The sequence below is a fragment of the Ischnura elegans genome, chromosome X, assembly GCF_921293095.1.
Source record: "Ischnura elegans chromosome X, ioIscEleg1.1, whole genome shotgun sequence".
NCBI lineage: Eukaryota > Metazoa > Arthropoda > Insecta > Odonata > Coenagrionidae > Ischnura > Ischnura elegans.
Window position 1 is genome coordinate 26,655,572 of NC_060259.1, and position 22,371 is coordinate 26,677,942.

The 22,371-nt window shown below is 37.4% G+C and overlaps 1 protein-coding gene across 1 annotated transcript; it reads right to left on the reverse strand.

The window, feature by feature from the left end:
• Positions 1–465: 465 nt before the first annotated feature.
• LOC124170660 (outer mitochondrial transmembrane helix translocase) lies at positions 466–17,509 on the reverse strand. Its single transcript, XM_046549533.1, has 7 exons — positions 16,617–17,509; positions 16,502–16,546; positions 16,243–16,420; positions 10,009–10,209; positions 5,915–6,111; positions 1,981–2,165; positions 466–1,796 (listed from the first exon to the last, which is right to left on the reverse strand). The coding sequence occupies exons 1-7, from the start codon at positions 16,770–16,772 to the stop codon at positions 1,679–1,681; spliced, it is 1,080 nt and encodes a 359-aa protein (XP_046405489.1). The 5' UTR covers positions 16,773–17,509; the 3' UTR covers positions 466–1,678.
• Between the last annotated feature and the right edge of the window lie 4,862 nt (positions 17,510–22,371).

Here is a 22,371-nt window from a genome sequence, read left to right on the forward strand (position 1 = left end):
AGTGTTTGAGAAATGTTTTTTCAAACTTAAATTGTCATTCAGATTTTCCTATCCGCCGAGATTTTTTACAAGTATAGCATGGATACTTAGATAAATATCACTGATTATCCATGAATTCATCTGGGACCTTGAGTACCCAAATGAATGCATAGGAACTCAAGTATGAGTATCGATACTCGTATACACATCTGAGTACAAGGATACTTATCGGGGTAGGTACTTGAATTCCTATTTGGGTAATTGATTACCAATGAGTGTAACCAAATACCAGAGTTCAATTGCATTTGGCTTACTCCTATACTCAAGCACTTTAACTTCCTAACTCGGGTGATCATAGCTAAAGAAGGCTGTGATTGAAGCATTCTTGAGATAATTCTATGATCACTTCTTGGTAATACAAGAAAATTCCAACATCATCCTGCAACTAACTACTTGGCATAGGGCTAGAAATAAATATAACAAGCCTTTGTGCTTTGGAAATAGTCTTTACTTTGACTGCTCTTTTTCACCTCTTACAAGAAGAATCTGCAAGTGATGGCACAACACCGATGATGACACGCCATCTTAACAATGCCCCCAGAAAAAAAAACAAAAACCAACTGTCGACTGAGTTGTGACAAACCATGCTGAAAACTTCAGAAATGTTACATTGGGCGTAACTGCAATACCTGAACTGGTGAAATTTTCATGAAATACTAAATACCAAACATGTATTTCTCTTTTCAACAAAAAAGTGATCACCCAAAGAGTTGACCTGAAATGGCCTGTTAGTGTTCAACTAATTTCTATTAGGTCACTTAATAAATGCATAAATTATCTATAGCAGTGGTAATAACACTGGATGAATTTATTTTCAGATGCTACCCATAAAATAAGATTTAGATTACATAAAAGCAAAGAAATTTAGTCTGTTGCCTTCACTACATTTGGTTCAAAAAGAAGTTCATACCACTCCTTGCACACTATCACACATCAGAAATAGGGCTAATGGATCACACATATGAGGGAAATGAATGCAGTAGGTATACACAGTAATATGGATATTTAAGCACTGAAACATTCTTTGAGTTCAATTTTAGCATATCAAATAAATATTCACATAGGAGAAGCACTAGTGTCATTTGACCAAATACATACCCGGGCCACTTGAAAACTTGATTTCTGTTAAAAATATCTTAAATACAGTCAGCTAAGTTATGGTCAACATTAGTCTTCCAGTAAATATCTCTCTATCAAAGTCAGGCATATTTTAATGTGCCACATTTGACAGAAAACATGAAACTTGAACACAAAAAGGTTTGCTTGTAGTCGGACAAGCATATTTCACTTGGCAAAAGAATACAATTTACCTCATGCACTCCATCCTAACATACTTTTGGCTACATTTGGAATGGGAATTAGATTAGCATTGTAACAACTAAAAATCTCCCAACATCATCATATTATAATTAATCCTTTAAACAAACTTTGGTATCACAACCCTTGTACGCCTGTTACTTAAAAACCATTGCCTGATGTTAAATCTCCTGCAAATTTTAATCTGTGTCGATGTAGCTGAAGAATACATCCCTTGGGACTGGTTGAAAAATGCACCTGCATCAATCAAACCAATAATTATTCCTCTATGCCACCCTGCAACCATATCTACCATCTTCAAATGCTCCTCAAAATATCTTCCCTAGCCATAAAATCCAGCTGCACTAAAAAACTTTGACTCCTTAAACTTTTTGATGGATGCAGTGAGATCCTCCATTGTGATTGGCCTCAAGGCATCTTGAAATTCATCGTCCACAGGGCTGCAAAAATAATGCAAAATATGAATTAGAAACTACAGAATGGATGCATATACTCATGCTTCTTGAAAGAATTGAAATGAAAAAATGTAGTGCGTAAAAACTGTAGTAGCCTTACAAATTGGTGAATCAAGCAAAGCAAAAACCAGAGCACAAGGAATCATGTCACTTATCAAATACAACGTACCCTTTCAATGATGCAGTCCTATTGAAATCTCTAACTCTATATAATGATGCATTGCGACAGAGCTCCCTAATGTCCGACCCAGAAAAGCCAACCGTCTCTGAAGCTAGCTCATCAAAGTCAACATCATCTGCCACAGGTTCACGTCCTAAAATCAACTTTAGAATCTTGAGCCTCTGCAACTGATCCTGCAATTAAAAGATTTATAAGAGCCTTCCAATAGCCATTCAGGGGTATTCATATTTGGAACAATACTCAAATTGTTGAGTCATTTGGAAACCTGAAATTTATGCATACAATGCACTAAAAATTCAAGTAAATCCTGCATTTCAGTGACCTTAATTCTACACTAAACAACCCCAACCAGTTAAAAGTAAGAAAAGATAGGTTAAATAGAAATATAGATACCATTTGGTACAGGTAATTTCCACCACGTCCCTATTGATCAATTGCCTCTTTATATTAATATGTACCCATAGCTAAATCATTGGCTTACTGCAATATTTCATAAACTATTTCTGTTCAACAACATGTCATCTATCAGTTTGAACTCAACATAGCCATGACCTTATATTAGGGACGTGTGAGTGCTCGAAAATTCGAGTTGAGTAGTTGGTACCTGACTCAAGTGCTTCGAGTAGCATAATGAATGTCGAGTCGAGTCATTTCAGTTAAGGAGCTGTCGAGGCCAGTAAGTTCAGAAATCTGCTGACCCGAGGCACTATCATGAAACTCATGTAATAATATCATTTTTAAATTCAATAACTCGTGTTAATGCCTTGACCTGTGAGTTTCATCTTGCTGTATACATAGCAGTCAACAACTATAGTAGTCACATAGGGTGACGAATACTTTTTGTAAGCTGGCGCGGCCGACCATCTTCAGACCTGGCGGCATATTCAGAGAGAATCACTGCATCACTCATACTTTTTTATGCAATACTTTTATACCCTACTCTAGCTTTTTCAATCAAACACTGAGAGAATACATATTTTTTTTATTTCTATGAAAAAATATGTACCTTTCCAGTTATAGTGAACTACGCCAGTTTTTTGTTTGATGTCACAATTGGTGCCATCTTTTAGCATCATTTTTTAGAACTATGTGCGTCCGATGTTAATTTTTTATTATTCCTTCGTTGTGTTTAATTTCCTTCTTGAACTTACAAAACAAGAATTAAAGAATTTTTTTAGTCCACAAAGCTAAAGCTATGTTGTATAGTTCATTCGCTTCGTCCACTTAAATCCTATGAAGATCCAAGACCCATAAAATTTATTGATATAATTTTGAATTAATATTCCCAAGGTTCCCAAATCTTGCAATTTTGACAAGAAAGTACTTGTCCAGCCATGCAAGTGTTTAGCAAAAGAAAATTTTCTGCAGGCAGTAATACTGTAACATGGAGACTGCAAAACCTGCAGCCTGAGCATGTAGAACAAATTGTTTATATGCATGAGATATTGAAATGATAAAGTATTACAGTAAAACTTTGATTTTACGCAGTTGGAGGGACCGAAATATGGCACTGTGTAAAATCAAGAGTTGGTGTTGAGGAGTAGTATAGTTTTCAGGATAACACTTGCTCATTATTGTTAGAAGGCTTAGTCATACTCTTTTGTATAGTTCTGATTTAAGACAGAACCGCAACCAGAAAAAGTCTCATGTGAGGTTTTATGGTAGAAGGGCATGGAATCCTTTTCAATCGCGTCAGATATATGTTTCTTGGATTCAATTACTCATTTGAGAGCTATAAAATGAAGACTCATAATCTTATTTACTCACAAGCAACATCACAGATGACGTGTTACCTTAAGAGAAACAACGTTGCATTCCTTAACAATGTTTCCCATGGTTGAACAACATGGTTTAATTGCTAGCATTTCTGGCACTAAGATTACTTCTGTGATTACTCCTGAGAAATTTTGGAATGGTGATGCTAAATGCTCGCAGAGAAGCTAATTTTCGAAAATATTCTCATTAAAAGCAGTTTTCAGGAAATCCGTTTAACCACCTGCAGAAAAACAAAGATTGGAGATAGAAGAAATAAGATATCTGAGGATAGTCATCCAAATTAACCCCATTAACTGGGAGCAATATTTTGCTAGTACGTCACAAAGGCTTTACACCCTGTGGGCCTGGGTTCAAGTCCTGGCAGTAGCAGTAACTTATCAGAGATGGCCCTATCCCTATTTGAGTGTGATGTGGAGGGCACTTCCAGTGCACCACTCTATCCAGCAGATGGTACGTTAAGTCCTGGTCCCATTGGAGCCTATCATTACAACCTGGCTAATGCCAACATAGGGTTCCTATCCCCCCAAGCCCTTACTTCATGGCGCTAATAATTCGATGATGACGCGAGTAATTCTCCAAGGGCATTAACTCCCGTTCCGTTAAAAATTAACGCTTGCCACGTAGCGGAGTTAAGCTAATTGCTATTCAAGTTCCAACCTTGTTTCATTTAAGCCCACTGGCAATGAGATACAAGTTGAGTCAGTTCTGATACCTGCACTGCACAAGCAACTTTCCCTCGCATCCATTCGTCCCGCAGATGTGGGGTTAGCCCGCGGAATGAGACAACGCATGCTGCTTTTACCATTGTGTTGAATCGCCATCGACTTACATCCATACTAGAAGTACGACTATCCTTTTTGGATCACCTTGGAAGCCAAAATTTTGGCAAGGGAGGATTTTTAACGGCTCATTTCGCCGTTATATTTCGCTGGGGCGACGGAAAACAGTGTTGCCAAAATTCTAGAAAACCTTCCGTTAGGGATAGAATTTTCCGTAGTTCATAATTCCGGATTAACAACCATCTACTGTAATTACAATAAGTATGTTATAAACAACGACGATCAATAAGTCGAATAATAAACGAAAGGTGATAATGTTAATATCTCCGGCGATCATCTGTTTAATCAAAAGTAGTTACAATTGTAGTACAAAAGTAGTTACAAAAGTAGTTACGCGGCGATTGCCGTATGTTTTAGGTTTCGATATCCTTCTTCGGCAAATTTGAACTAAGTGCGATATTCGCGTTCGTAAAGGAGCTTGAAATATTACTGAGAGGGCGCAGGGGGAAGCAATAATTAGATTCGCGATGTTTTTAGTTTCACGCTCAACAGCGCGACGTCATTTCAACCATTCCTGTATTCAGTTTTGCAACTCTTTGAGACGAATAAATAACTTAACTTCATATTGCTCCAGTCAGGATTTTCAAAACAAAGCCGAAAGACAACTTCGTAAAATCAAGATTAGTGGCCTCTTTGGGGCTGGGGTTATGCTGCACAAAATCGAAAAACTGCGTAAAATCAAGAAAAGACGTAAAATCGAAGTTTCACCATTGCAATTCCCTATGCTTTCCGGCCGGACTTGAGTGTCGCTGCGTAAAAACGAGACTTGATGTAAAATCGAAGTTTTACTGTACATGATTCATTTAATTTACATAATCTTTGCAACAATTATGCAAATACCTTTACTCAGGGTTTTCCTAGCAGTTTGGATACATACGAGTATATCACTTAAATTTTCGACGTATTGCTAGAGGTTAATTCATTTTAACTGTGCTAATGGAACTGTTTAAGAAACATTAATTTTCATTTATCTCCTAATTCTGACACAATTACCCTCAAAGTTCCTCATTATCTTTTCTTTTTTGCATCCAGCTAAGCATTCAGAATAGAAAATTCACAAAGAGATTGGAAAAATGAGAATACAATGGGGCATGCATTATTGTATTGCCTGGTCCAGAAATTACCATACTTGACTTGATACTTGCGAGAAGTTTTTAACTCGACTCAAGATCAAAAAGTACTACTCACACATCCCTACCTAAGAGCTGAGTTGAAGCAGTAAAAATTGTCAAAAATTAACCACAGAGAAATCCTTGGCAACATAACACATCAAAAGACACATCAATATTTAAATGCATCAAACGTACAGGAAGTCCAATGTTGAATCTTGAGGGCATGCGTCGCAGGATAGCCTTATCCAAGTCAAGGGGCCTGTTGGTGGCTCCCATCACAATCACAGTGCACGACTGGTCCGTGATCAGGCCATCCCAAAAGGACATGAACTGTGCCTTCATCATGGCCGTGGCTTCATGGTCCTGAGCAGCTCTCATTCGCAAAAAGGCATCTAAACGGAAACAGAAAGAGATATAGCCAAATAAACTCTCAAGTACTGAAAACTCCCATCACCCCCCTTCATCAATCAATAGAAGCATTCATTTCACACATTCAATGAGGATTTAAATCCTAGCCTCATGAAGACATCGTGCAAAACTTCAAAAAGGGCCAGTAGAACCCACAGAAATTTGGGATGACTAACCACAGGTTTGCCTATTGATGTTTGATATCATAAGTCCCAATCATAGACTTTCGATTGCTTCAGTCAGCAATATTAGACTATCAGCTAGGACCTTTGGAGCAACTTTTAAATGAGCAGACCTCATGCAGTGCCCGGTGAATCTCAATAAATTTTTTCCCAGAATTTTCCTGGCATATATCAGGATTTTCTAGGGGTCTTAACTTTCTTAGCGAAAACTTTGGCTTGAAGTTCCTATAAAATCTGCAGACACTTATAGTCTCAGCCACCTGGATTTTGGCAGAAGAACGTGCACAGTTATTGAAGGAAATCTTGCACCAAGGAGATCGTGTCACATGTACACACCTTGTGCGGCAGCCCTGACATCATAGGGGTTGGAGAGGAGAGAGAAGTGGGAGATGCAATACGAGGTAGGCCTTCTAACTCCAGTTGGGGTGAAGTGAATCATACGTACTACAATGGTTCAATCAAAGTTTTGGATTTCTTATTCCCCATAACCAGTGCCAACAGAAAAGATGTCAAGGGTCCGAAGAGGTGACCATGGCCTTGATCCTCAATGTGCCCATCCATCACATGCATTCACTGCAGTGAGTTGAGAATTTAACGAAGGAGTAATTTTGACAAGTCTTTTAAAGCAACAAAGTAAAATCAGTTTCTTAGAGCTGAGGTGGATTTTCACTGAAGGGATTCATAATGGTGATGGCAATGAAGGAGCTGTGCATATACTTCAGAAGAAATAAGTTTGATTCAATGATCAGAAATAATTGGTTGCATTTCAAACATTTTTTCCATATTTTCTACACTTAAATGTTTAACCATTGGGCTTTAAATACTTTTAGATCCAACAGTATTATATTATTATAATTTATATTTTTTGGAATATTAATGTGTCTTTAATAGTGCCTCAAGCAAAGGCTGAAGTTACATTTTCATGGCCAGTTACACATTGAATATTTACAAGTACATATGTATATATGTTTATTTTAAAAACTCTTTCAAGATCTTTAAATGTACATTTTAAAAATTTCACCCCTCAATCTGACAATTCTTAACATTTCATCAGCTACCCCCAAGGATCATGTAGAAAACACGACCAGAAGGTATTGTGAGGCTCCAGAAAATTACTTTTGTGTGACACTACTGCCCGTGCTCACAATTATAAGATATTATGTAATTAGAGTGAGGACGGAATGAAAGCATTGGAGAAAGAAATTGGGCAAGAAATCATTTTTGACTCAACAATGTGAAACTCCTTCATGATTGCACTTGATTAAAATGGCAACATCAATTTTCCACAAAAAAATACAAAAATGCACTATTGGCAAAAATGTTTTTTTTTTTCAGTGTTAAATTTTCAGGCATAAAACTCTGAATGCTTTCCAAAGCCAGAAAAGCAGTATAGGTGCTGAAAATAACTAAAAGACGGCATGAGAGGGTCTTTTCTCATGCCATCAGTGTTGAAAATTGTTTGCAGCCATTCGGATTGTGCCCCACGCTGTCCTAAACAGGCAACATACACAATGTTACCTATATTATCCTTTAATATATGATGATACAGTGCACCAATCTGACCTTTTTCAGTGTCAATTCTTACTATCCCTGGGGAATAGGCAACTTTAGTTGGCATCCCCATGAGTCCAAATACAGCAGACTCCCAATTATCCAGCTGAGGTTTAACCGTGTTGCACATTCTCTGTACACGAGTCCACACTCCTTTGATGTTTTCCGCGATATTTCATTAAAAAAATAAACTCGAACGCAACAGCACTTGGATATTTGCATTTTAATGCGAGGCTACACCTGGATTATTATTTCCATAAGAATTCCCTTCATACAATGTAATTATTTTATTTGCTGGCTGACCATTGTAGTACTTATTTTTGTATTTTAATAATTTTATTACAATAAGTTAAAAATTATTAAAATCAGTACAGCCACTCTCGATTAGTAAATGGTGTAACTAAACTGTACAGTGATTATTAGGCGGTGTGACGTTTGCCGGGTGAGCTAGTTTGCTATAAATTTCTTAGAAGAGAACCCTTGAAATTAGTGAAGTGGATAGGTACTGCATATCCTCTGGGCTCCCCGGAAAGTAGGTAACCACACTAATACCAAACAATGAACTTAATCATGGCATATTATCAGTTCATCTTCTACAAACAAGCACCAGCATATGAAGAAGTATTGCTCCCAAAAACATACCTACCAAGTTAATAGGAAACATTTTCCTCTAATAATTAGTTCATAGGAAATTGAATCTGAGAATGATTTTTTCTCTAAATTTGTGAAACCAACATATAAACATACAGAGGATGCAAAAAAAAACTCATGACACAAACCTGTTCCGGTTCCAAATTGAATTATTCTAAATGTCGCCAAAAATTATTGTTATGATTGCTAATAGTATCTTGTTATTCTGCAAAAAAATCTGGTATCACAATTTGTTTGGATGGGAGCACTAGCGGTTCCAAACAAGATTTTCAATTTGAATGAAACTGTTCATAACTAATGTGCCCATATCATTAGTAATCAGATATCTTCTGACAGTGTCCAGAGCCTCAACAGCCTCATCAAAGCCGGACCGGATATGATGGCAACATCTTTATCTAAATCATCCTTCCTTCCACAATAATCTCCCTTATGAAAAAAAATCATCAATGATTTCCTTTAGATCTCTCACTAGAGATGTGACCACAGCGATATACACAAACTTATTGATAAAAAGAATGTATAGTAAACAAATGACATTCCATATACAATAAGTACCAGGTGGTGAATTATGTGCAAAGGGAAAAGAAACTATTTACTTATTGTTAAGCCATATAAGTGAGGTATTTTCTTTCATAGGCCTGAGAAAAATGTTATACAACTGAGTTTGCTGCATAAATGAAAGTTACACAAGGTAGGTTTGAAATGCATGGAGTCATATGGGGATATTCCCAGGACAAAAAAATTGCAGTGTATAACTGATATTATACACACATGAGGGACTTATAACCAGATTCTACTTCATGTAATTTAAATAGCCATCAAATGATATGGTAACACAAGTAATATTTGATCCAGGTTTAAACTTGGATCTTGGAAATGCGGGTTATGGCATAATATTAACTGTCACCAACTTGTGTCTTGAGCACATACCAAAGACTGAAATCACTGTGAAAAGGATCATCTGACTTGAATATGATCCCAAACGATTCAATTTTTTCACAATAAATCTCATCTTAGATTACCTAATATCAATTGAATCAAGTGTGAGACCAAATGCAAAGTAATGCCGTAATTCTCCGAATATAGTCCCCCCCAATTTTGAGGCCTCAGTCTCGGGAAAAAATGTTTAAAATACCCTTGTATATAGTCCCTCCTTAACTTTTACCACAGGCACTATCAGAAAAAAGGGGGGGACTATAGTCAGATAAATACGGTACATGCAATGCTCTGAGAAATTTGTTAATCTGATGTAATGTCTGAGGTAATGGCTGAGTATCATTAATATTAAATGATATTTCCCAAATAGTGAGCTGGTATGCCCAAGTATTATGCCCCTCTCCCATTCATTATAGAATACCATATAATTGCATCAACTTTGAAAAGTAAGCACAAAAATCACAGGAAATATTTTAATAACACAATGAGATAAAGTTGTAGCGAACTTGAAAATTTGATGACTACCAATCACGGAACATGCATTTTCTCGTATATATTTACCTATTTCGTCAATAAATATTATGCATGGTTGAATTTTCACAGCAAGAGTAAAGACGGCAGCAGCAAGCTTTTGGCTCTCTCCATACCACTTATCCGTTAGGATGGAAACATCCAGATTGATAAACCTGGTTCCAGCTTCCTTTGCAGTGGCCTTGGCTATTAAAGTTTTTCCACAACCAGGAGGGCCATACAATAAAACACCTAAAAAAAAAGAGAACACATTTATTTTAATGTGATCAAAATGCATAATAGCAAGTATTCAAATAAATAGAGCATAATATTTATTTCTCACTAGGGCACAAATTTTAAAACTATCTCCTCAAATAAAACCAGTAAATCTAACAATAAGTAAAATAGTTTTCAATGACAATAATAGGTTTTTAAATAACCCTTTCAAGCTCAGTTTTTCTTTTATGTGAATTTGGTGTACATATTTGTTATATATTTAAATGACTTTGAAATACCCAGTTGTGTCGTTACAGTATTTAAATTTACTGAATTACTATATATTGTGGTGTTTAGCCCCATAACTCCCCAGGGCATGCACTCTCCTATCCCACTCAGACACACTCCTCAGCTTGTTCACATAAGTTGTTGAAACCTGCGCTTCTCAGAAATGCTAATCATAACTTTCCTACCCATTCCACCTCACTCCATTACTCCCCCCCCTGGCCCATTCACACCCCTGCATTGTGCTGGAGCAGAGCACATGATTATGCCACACTGTGTTGAAATGCTCGCACAGTTCTTTAATAAATTGGGCTGAAATTACAGATTTTAATTATTCAATCATGTACATCCAACATTTCCAAACCAGAAGAAAGTAAACAATTAATTTTCAATTTAATTCATTCTTGATGAACAAATAACACTGATAATAAAACATTGGACGCAGGCAAATGAATCTGAATGTGTCGCATAGTTTGTGGTTTTGAATGAATTCACTGTAATATTTTCTTTCAAGAATAGTTGTAGAAGCAGTAACACCCCTAACACAAATCTGAAACAGGTGTAGGATCAATAAGAACAATAAGCACCTAATACTTTAATCTATGGACATAATTTTACAGTCCTGGGCTATACTTTCAGTAAAAATTGAAATGTAAAATACAAAGAGGTTTTACCCATGTTAAATGTTGGGATATTGGGGGAACATGTGAATACATATTACACTCAAAGGATGTATACAATATAGGGAGGTACAGTACTTAGAGGATTTGTGCAGTAATTAACCCTTTTGTGCCAAACATCAGGTGGAGCCGACAGGCATTTTCATATGCAGAAGACCTAATGTCGGGTATAGCAATCAAGGATTTATCGACGCAAATGACCGGACATCGGATATAGCCGACGCAAGGGGGAAGTGACCGCTGAGATAGCAATTGTCAGACGCATTCAGGCCCGGACTGAGACCCAGCTTAGCAAGACCTTAGGGCCACTCTTCAGCAATAAAGCCCGACCAATCCACTCATTTTATGATCATCCGCACTGCAGGAATCCATTGCGAAGTGGTTATACTGTCAGTGGCTTTTGCAATGATGTATTTTGTTGCATTCTACAATTTTTTTATACCTTGAAACTAATTCTTCATTTTGCTCTGTAGGTAAGCAATTTTTGAATGAAATTTTATCATTAAAAATAACGAACTCCTGGACTTACTATCTTTTTAGCTTATGTTCACTAACATTTTTGGTATTAATCCTATAAATCCATTTAAATTTGCAAAATACTCTAAAAAATGTTATTATGATGTTATTATGTTATAAAAATGCTTCATTCTTTTTTAGGAGTAAATTATTGAAAATAAAATGCAATATTTAGTTGAAAAACACACTGGTAACGCAATAAGTTTACCATGGATTTGTGCTAAGATAGGGTTAGAGGGTCAAGTCCAGTGGCCGGGGTAATGGCATTGGGTCTCAAATCTGAGGGACGAAAAAACCACGGTAACTCCACCCCAATTAAATGCTTCACAAAGAGAGGTTTCAAATATTCTCATGCTACTCGTAGCACAAAAAACATTTTCCTATTGTAGGCACCAGCAAGAAAGTTAAAGAGGCGGTTTTCCCAAGAATCGAACAAGAAATGACTGTGCATTTGCTGTATCACTTTCTACAACTGTTAGAGACAGCAGATATTCTCAGCAAAAGTAAATTTACTACTTACATTGACAATTGAAGATAGCAGAATGGTGAATTGCTCAAGCTTGCCAACTAACACAATGGAAAAAATTATTTCACTTAATAAATGAAAGATGCAGGATGGAGCTTATGGTCAGAAATGGCATATTGATACAACCATTTTTGAAGCATAAATTTAAAGTAAGCAGTGTGCATTTAGTTTACACTACCGTGATTTAAAATTAATTTCCTCATAGGCTCATCAGTCTGACAACACTTGAATGAGCAGCAATAAATACAGCATAGGTCTCAATCTAAAATTTTCTTCCAAAATGATAGCCCATTTATTCCACTGCCAGCGTTTAGGCAAATCTATGGCCTCTTTAGGGGCTCATCATCAAACCAAAAATTTAGTTAAAACCAAACAATTGATACCTACTTTTTACTCAAAAAGGACTATTTTTTACAATTAACAAAAAGCTTATGAATTTTCTCTCTGTAATTAAACAGCAAAAAACTTCAAGCTTTGCAAAGCAAAAGATAAGAATCGCATGAAATGGATGGAAAAATAGTTTAACCCTTTCTTGCTGAATGCCACACATCTGTGGCAAGGATTTTCTTCGCAAAAGAATGAAAGCCGAGCACGTCAAATTTTCAACGCAAACAAATGAAAGCTATATAAGCATATATGCAGCGCAGGGTAGAGGAAAGTGGCCGCCGCAGACACAATAGACCCAGCTACGTGGTTGCCCCTCGACACCCAACTAAGCGCAAGCCCAGACCCTTCCTTGACTGCTCATATTGACGCTTTCCCCTCTGCACGGTCACCAAATGCTATTTGCAGTGTTTTTTTCTAAAAAAAATACTTGTAGCTTACCTTATAAATCTAAAGTTATAAATGAATTCTTCTTTTTTCACTTATTACATGGAAATTTCAAACGGATTTCTAGCATACATACATCAGAGTTCAGTTCAGTTCCAAATGATAATTGTAATGTATATTTACTCCATCACTGTTTACATTGTCTAAGTACAAATAACTTGGAGCATTAGGCAGCCTCAAAGATATTCGAGGGACTCATAACGTGGAAGAATTTCCCTTCATCGGGTGCCGGTGCAAAAGGGTTAATAGTTCCACCTCCTAAAGTTAAGAGACCATTTACATTTTTGCTGAGCCAAAGTTTCTTCCTCTCCAAGTTTTAAAATATCAACATGACTTTGATCTTCATGTGATTATATTTTTTGCTGCATTCTTTGAACTGTTTACCAGGCACATCCACCTGTGCCTAAAAGCCTCTTACCAACTAATAATGGCTGGTCATTCATAAAACTCACTTAGCATCAATCCCCCCAACTTAAACAACATTGCCCCCTTAAACTACTTTAATATGTATATATTTCCTGTGTGAGGGTTGGCCACAGTGCAGGTGGGTTGTCTCGAGGGTAACGCGTAGTTGTGCAACTCATACAGTCTGCCTCAAACCTTCTTACAGATATAGCTGTCCAAAAGGCTCCAACCCACCCAGTAACTCTTCAGGCAGGAATCACTAGCCTTGGATAATTCCGTCTAATCATGGAGAACTGAGAGGATAAGCAAATCAGCACAGGGGTGGGGAACAATGGAGATGGAGAATTGGGAGACTTTTACAATAACACAAATTTTGGAGACACTATGGACGTAGAATTCTGGGGACTTCTTGGTTTTGATGCAATGACTGATTGTTTGGATGAAGTTTAAATTAATTCATATTTGGTTCTTAGGTGCCCCACAATTTTATTTTTTTGGCTTGTTAGAAAGAACGGAAAGAATTGCTTTAGTTATAGATCAAGGATTTTGCCAACCAAACTAATATATAATATAATAAAGGAATGAATGGTCAATTGACACCTTAACATTCCTCAAGATTTATGAAGAAAACTACCACTCATCATGTTCTGAGCTGGAAGAAGCATTGATGATTACATATCTTAGGTAGGTAGAATTGGAAGGACCGTGAGAAGTAAATAAATAATTTGCATCAGAGTACTTAAACAAGTGAGATGACAAAGCCTATTTTATCTTCACTCCCGGTAATGCAACAGATGTATGCATTATTTGGTGGAAATGAAAACACACTCAATGCAAATACTCTTTTTCAGGTTAACAGCTGGCATCTTAACACAAACTGTCATATGCCATGATTTAGCTTGCAAGGTAGTGTGTAATTATATCTTGTCATTCTTGTACAAAAATTTAAAATTATTGATTATTTACATGGTTCAATATGAAAAATATTGCCCTCTGCATTGTCTGAAATGAAGGCTCTGTTGTCCTACTTGTTAAGAACTCTTCACGTGAATTATTTCTTAGTTTGTCTTAGTGTTACGAATTGCTTCTCAGGAGATGTCACCATCAATGCTGATTTCAACTCACAACAATGATAATTTTTTCCTCCTGCAAACTTCTTAAACGTCACCCCTCGATAATTTCTTTTCAATATGTACACATTTTACCAATTTCATCTCCATTCCTCCCTTACCCTATAGCCTCATCCCTGTCTTCCATCCATATTCAATTTGTTAAACCCATAGTTCCCTGGACTATTTCCTGAGATTTTTAATATACTCTAACTACTTTCTCTTCCCTAAATCTTAACCACCACACACATCATGGAGTATGTATCAATTTCCACTTCCTGTATCTTATCATTTCCAGAAATATACCTTCTACCTGACCCTGACCCAGGTTCCAATAGGGTGGTTTACTATTATTTTTTTATCGTCTAAATCGAAAGAATATTACTCCTGGAGTACGCATTTCATGCACTTAGATTTTTGAATGACGATATCTATTTTTCACGATTAAACAAAAATTAAAAATTTTCAAGCATACGAAAATGCGACAGCTAAGTAGGAATGCTGGGAAAAGCCTGTGTTACGTATTTCTGGTACCCACTGCCGCCGAGTGAGTTGACCTTGGGGTGAGGCTTTGAGCGCTGATACGACGCAGGTTTCTAGCAGGTAGCAGAGTACCCAGCTAGCAGGTAGTGCTTGGCTTAAATAAGGATTATTATTACCCTATCAAACGGGGGAAACTTTCCGAACTCAGGTAATTTTAATGGGTGATTACTAAGAGATGTTTCCCTGAGCCCTGTGCCTCATGCAAGCATTGGTAATCGCAGACGATGTAAAACACCTATCTACTCGTATAGAAACTAGGTCCCTGTGACTTCACGTGGAGTGGAATCGCATGGGCACCAATCTGGCCTTTTTCAAATGAGGTTAAAATTGACCATTAACATTAATCTAAACTGGGATTTCTAAAACCAAATAATTTGTATATTATAAATACACTAATGGTGGGTACGGAATCGCAATCAATGCCTTTCGCTTTCTTTGATGAAGGAAACTACCCTATTCAACAATGACAAAGCTGACCTCACACTTGATGACTAGTGTGTTCAGCTCACCCCGCACCTACCACTCCAATATTCCCCACTTTCCTTCTACCTCACTTCTAACAGTTTCAGCATACCTATCATCCCTTCTCTTTTTTTGTTTCATACACATTTTGTAGCTCCTCCCACACTCATCATTGCTCTAACAATCCTATCTCCTTAAGAGTACTGCTGTTTGCTTCTCCATCATCTTCTTGGACTTCTCATCATCCCCAGATTGTGCAGTTCAGTCTTGACAAGGCAAGCAATGACAAGGATATAAGTACTAATACCCCAAGCAGAGTAAAGCAGAGGTAGTTGTTAGAGAATTGGAGAGGAAATTGAAAGGTAACAAATTTTAAAAACCAAATTTATAATAGCAATAAGAGGCTTCCAAGGAGTCCTAGAGCAGGCAAGATTTCAACAGTTCATAATAGTTTTAGAGGCTCTCATTATTTTCTAATTCAAAGTACACACCAACTAAATATTTATATTGTTTGAAAAGCATTCCTCTCTGAAAGTTACAAACGATTCTAATGCATGGATTGTTATCAGTCCCTTACAATACCACCATTTACCTATGTAGTGTTACAACTCTCTGCCAACGTAAAAAACCTACCTTAGGGTAGGAAAACCTGCCTTAACCGATACCTTTATTACATAAACGCAATATGACAATAGCTATGTCGTGGTGTTACCTTTCGGCGGCTGAGTAAGCTGTGAATCTGAAAACAGCTCTTTCCTTTGAATTGGTAGGATAACAGTGTCTTGAAGCTCTTGGATTACATCCTCCAGGCCTGCAATATCCCTCCAAGAGACAGATATATCACTAGGATCAACCAAGTGGCTGGCAATAACCATTTCATAATCTGTCAACTGCAATGAAATTGCGATACATCAATTACGTGACTTACTACGAAAACACGAAGGAAAAGGGTGGCCACTTAATTATCATACCTGCTTTCCTATAGTAAGTCCAAGCCGTTTGCATATCTTGTTTGCCTAAAAATTAATAAGAAGATTAGCTAGAGAAAAGATACTTGCTCAATCATTAAATACGGATGACATTTACCTTTTCAATTGCTTTCTTTTTCTGGTTCACAGTTGGATCTATTTGATTTAAAACCCACTTCAAACTAAAAAATGAAATCGCACTCAAAATTGAAAGGCGAAGAACTACTCCCAATACCTCAGTTTTGTTCAACGAATTCTCCCCGAAAATCCCCATCACTTCAAAGTAATTGGCTCTCCAACAGCCAAGGTTGAGTCCATGCACTTCAAGCGAACTTCCGTTAAAGAAAGTGAACCGAAAATGCGATACAATGCGTTTTATCACAGGTAAAATGAACCTACTATAAACCTACAACATGCACACGGAACGTAGAATCATCTGAAACCCATTCCTTATTCAGATAAAACTTTCTTTCGATTATCCTATGCTACTCTACATAACGATCATTTGACAATAGAGGTAAAACTAGTGTAACCTAAACAACAGAACTCAGGTAAAATTAAAAGTAAATTAAAATAATTGCAGTCACAGCCGTAAATACAACTGAAGCATCCACGACGAATGCTAAGCGATTATAACGACACCACAGCTGCCGCCTTCATCAACAAAATCTCGTAAGTAAACTCTTAGCACAGTATTCGTGATTTACAAGGATCTCACAACTTTAATACTGAACGAATTCTCCATCACTCTCGATTGCCCATCCCGAGCGAGGGCAAATTCGGGCAAAATATTGCGCCTTCGGCCATCTTTACAAATGGAACCTTGGCTCATGTACAACTAGAGGCGTTTCTACAGAAAAAGGTGGTCCACGCTTGACAACTTTTTCATGAGAAGCTTGCCCTATATCACACCCGTCATGACCCTCTTTAGTTGCGCTGCGCATGCGCATATACAACACAACAGGCTTGAAAGATTACCGCCATTTTTGTCTTGTGGACTCATGAGAGAAAGGATTTAAATCGTGAATTTTAGCTCGTTATCAGGTTACCAGCCTGCCTGCTCGCGGAAATAGCTTATCACAATGATAAATATACAGGTGCAGACAAAAGTCGGCCTTAAACAATTAATGCTCGGCGCAAGTAATTACCATGGAGCGTCTGCTGCGGACCTAAAAACGAACTACGCTATGCGTAGCATTCACGGTGATCGATTTCTCGGTAATTCAACGATTTTTGATAAGCAAATTTTTTATCATCTCAGATGAGATGGTGTTTTAAGGTATGACATAATATTTTCAGATGTTCATTTCATTAATAATACTCCGGCTCCAACATATACGTCCGAATCCAACAGGGTTGGTTTAAGGTCTCTGTTTCGCTGGGGAGGGTAGATTGAGTGGAATAAAATGAAACTGCTTATAACTATTGCAAAAGCCTTTATCAACAACTTACATGAGGGAAATTTCGATATTATAATCTATTATATTGCTACGAAGACGTGAATGCGATCTCCTTTGTCAACCATAAATTGCACTTAAATTATTCATTAACGCTTGATAAAATTATCACGAACATCAGAATAGAATTCATTCCATCAACGAGTCGCAACAGCTTTACTGCAGTGTAATTTGTTTTAAAGGCCAATGAGCGATCTTGCTTCCATCTCTAAACAAGGTGCCTAGGTATAAAACATCCATCACACATTATAATAGTACACAATTCCACCCAGCTATACCTACTGTCAGAGGTCCGTTATGTATAGAAAAAAAAGAGCTTTAGATATTCATCACATTTTTAAACATTGCTTGTTAGAATAGTAAAATAAATACTTAAATTGGAGAGCCAGCCTTAATGGTTACCATCTTTTTGAGGGAGGGGGTACTCCACTTATCCACCTTTGGATTTAATGCCAGGCTGGACTACTAAATATTCGGGCTCCACTATATTTAAGCAATAAAATGCTAACTGAACTAACATGCTGACGAAAACATGAAACAGAGTTCTGAGAGGCACACCAAAAGAATTATTCTTGTAAGTTCAAGGCATTGGCTTGGTAGAAAATCAATTCTTTGTGCATGGAGATGTTTACTTGAAAACATCCGATCCCTTTAATGAACCTATTTCTACCAGTCTATCAAACAATTTGAAAATTTTTTATTGCATGTATCTTCATTACTCCAAAAACAGTGAATTGAGGCCCATTGTATCACACGTTCATGAGAAAACAATAATGAGCAATCACGAACACCCATGTCCTGGATAAGGGCCACTAACCCAAGCTGGACTTAGACCTTCTGAATAGCAGGCAAGGACTTTCTCCACTGCAACCTGGGCCACAAAATAACCAAGGCATTCCTTGTTGGGACTAGCTTAGTTTCGTGTCATTACGTCACACTTTACTCTGAAGATATTTGGCTGATATTTTTCTCAGGAGCTGTTGGAATGAGCTTCATGCTCAGCTTATCTTTCATGACATGAGATGTGAGTCCACAACCAAAATTATTTCCTCATTCCTATGACTTTCTCCTCCATAGTCTTCCTGCAATAAAAGTTATGCAAAAGGTAAATCTGTCATGTCAAAAGAATTTTTTGTCCACGGCTTACAAATATACATTATAATTTCCTTTACATATTTTGTAGCTACAGGCTTTCACAATGGTCACATAAACTTTCATGTCGCTACGCTCACTATTAATGCAATATGGATGTAACAGTAAGCCACCAAAGCAATCCAAAGAAATCATCCAATGAAACTACTGACTTCATTAGAATCATCTCTACCTTTGAAAATACTGAGTTCTTACAGTAAAAGATAAAAATACTCCCTCAGTGTGAGTGACTAGCCTTGATCTGTCAGTGACATCTTCAATGAAGTTACCACAGCATTGGAGATGCTTCTAGATCTCATTTATCATTATTTCCATCCTGTAGATTTGAACTGCTACTAATATGCACTCTTAAAGATGACCCATCATGCCCATACTTTTTAGTCTGACTGAGGCATTGCTAAAGGCCAACTGCTTTTTACCTGCCTGCAGTGGACAATTGGGCAACTGTATAACCCCCATTCTCAGCCTTTTTGGCTGACTCCAGGCAGGTCAGAGCCCTTATAACCCAAAAGTGAGTGCTAAATGATAACCCGTTACATACACCTCACATGAAAATATCATTAGTGGATTCATAATGATGACTTGCAGAGCAAGAAGATGGGCCCAAACAGTGAAAAATCTTTAAGGGTAAACACGATGGGCACATAGTGTGAATCTTAGCCAAAAGATGGAACTACCATCGGGAGAAGCTCAGCACCATAGAATAGTAGCTACGTTCCACATTTTCCAGAATCCACTATCCCCCACCCATCAGTCCACCCCTCTAATGATTCCCTCCCCTCTGTGGCCGCCCAACAAGTCTGTAGCAACCCAGATCATGGCTCGCTCAGGGTTCATGTTACGAAGACCATAAATCCTTCGAAACAAAGCATCAAGTTACATGAGAACAATAGAAACATGTTTTACCCCTCCCCCTTTCTTGACAACTGGCCTTTTTCAGCCTACCTTCTTCAAAGTTTCGAGGCCAACTGCAACATGAGTCACCTATTGGGCCCATAAGTGTCTAACAACGACTTTCGGCAAATGATGAGGTACGTTCATTGGATTGAAATATTGGCATTATGCACAGAATAAAATAAAATGACACCAAACAGTGTATTTTTGACATTTTTAAGCATGTTAGGCATGGTAGTAGTTTCTCTGTGAAAAATTAAAAATGGAAGTGGAATGGGGAGTAGGAATGGATAGAGCCCCAAGTTCTATAGCTTGAGAAAATTTCACTAAAGTCGAGCAAAAGTTTCAAGTTACCTGAGAACAATGGGATGTGGTTTCTTTCAAAGAGCCTCTTCCCCTTTCCTTGCCAGCTCCTCTTTTCACGCATCCTGCCTTCCTGGTCTATAACTTTGAAAAACATGCTGATAGCATGAGTCATCTATGTACCTACTGTTCTTCGGTGACAACCAATAACTTTCCGCAATTAGTGCTTTACCACCATGTGATTTCAAGAATAGGAATTCACACCAATTATAAAAAAGAATGAGTCCAAATATGATGCATTTCTGATACATTTTAACTTTGTTTATCATGGTTAAGTCACTTCTATTTATCGATTTATCAAGGAATCACGAATTCCTATATTAGATTGCACCCAAAAATCGATTAGATGTTTTCACTATAACAGCATAATTTTGCTTGAATTAGCATAATAGTACATAGTATTATAATTTCTACTAACATATCCAATGATGAAAGTAATAAGGATTACATGCAATAATTAGACAATGTAGGTGTGCGCACATTACATTGTATCTTTCACAGTTAGTAAACAAAATTTTGCATCTTATGTTTTGGATTTTCTTCCATACATACTTAAGAAATTGACAGATGGCAAATCAAAAAATATTTCATTTATCTAGTAAAATCAATCTAGAAAAATAAGACAGTTGTCGGATTTAGCACACAAAATCCCCATTCATAAATCCGGGCCAAAAAATGTTGCATCAAACTATAGACCCATCTCTTTACTTCTAGTTCTCTCTTCTGTTTGTGAAAGAATAATCTTAAATCGACTATACTACTTCACTTCCCCACATCTCCCTGATAATCAACATGGTTTTCTTCCCGGCCGCTCATGCATGACCAACTTATCCGTCTTTCAGCATAATGCCATCAACTCCATTAATAATAAATCACAGTTAGACACCATGATTTTCCTGGATTTTTCCAAAGCTTTTGACTCTATCAATCATAGCCTCCTCCTACACAAATTAGGTGAACGATTTAATATTTCTGCTAATTTCAAAAGTCTCCTAACTAGCTTCCTCAACAACCAAACTCAAAGCGTTATTCTTTCTGGCTCATCTTCTCCTTGGTCTCCTCTGACATCTGGGGTTCCTCAGGGGAGTGTCCTTGGTCCTTACCTGTTTAACTTGTATATTGATGATCTTGCCTCTTTGCTACCTTCTTCCCAAGCTCAAACTCTCCTTTATGCTGACGATTGTAAATTGTTCAAGGAAATTCAAAAGCCATCTGATTGCCATGACCTACAAGATGCTTTACGTCAGACATCGAATTGGTTTAATGTCTGGAATCTTACATTAAACCCAGATAAATGTAGTGTGATGTCCATTTCCCTAAAGAAGATCACACATCAATTTGACTACAGTATTTGTAATCACTCTCTGAAGCGTGTGTCAACATCTAAGGACCTAGGCATTATCACTGACGATAAATTAAATTTTTCCCCGCACATACAATCCATTAAGTCTAAAGCAATGTCCCTCTTAGGACTCCTGTTCCGTTTCACTGAAATTAAAGACCCCCAAGCACTTCGAACTTTTTTTTCATCTATCATTGTTCCAATTCTTACCTACTCTTGTCCTATCAGGTCTATCTCTTCACAAACCAACCTCTCATCCCTGGACTGTGTCAGCAATTTCTTTGCCGATATAATAAAAAATAGAATACCGCATTTACGCAACATGTCCACTAATGCTATTCTCTCCTCCCTCTTCATCCCTAATCTCACTACCCATAGGCTCACAGCTGATTTAAAACTTATTTATAAGATTCTCAATTCCACCATCGACTGCCCTGCATTGCTCTCTTTTATCAATTTTAAAGTTCCACCCTGCCCTACCCGTTCTCATCCCCTAATCCACATGCCCATTCCTAGACTTTCACTCACTAAACATTCGTTTTTCTACCACATTGCTTCTGTGTTGAACTCACTCCCTCCACACATCGACCCCTTTGCACTTCCATTGAAATCCTTCATAAGCCTTTCCCTATCCTATCTGTCACCGAAGTAGTCTGTCACTGCAG

Bases quoted from the DNA above. Each gene is read 5' to 3' on its own strand.
- LOC124170660 (XM_046549533.1), bottom strand. From the start codon at position 16,772: ATGGGGATTTTCGGGGAGAATTCGTTGAACAAAACTGAGGTATTGGGA. The intron at 16,547-16,616 runs GTAAATGTCATC...ATTAATTTTTAG, and splicing joins AAAAGAAAGCAATTGAAAAG to GCAAACAAGATATGCAAACG. The intron at 2,166-5,914 runs GTACGTTTGATG...TTTTAATTGCAG, and splicing joins GATTCAACATTGGACTTCCT to GATCAGTTGCAGAGGCTCAA.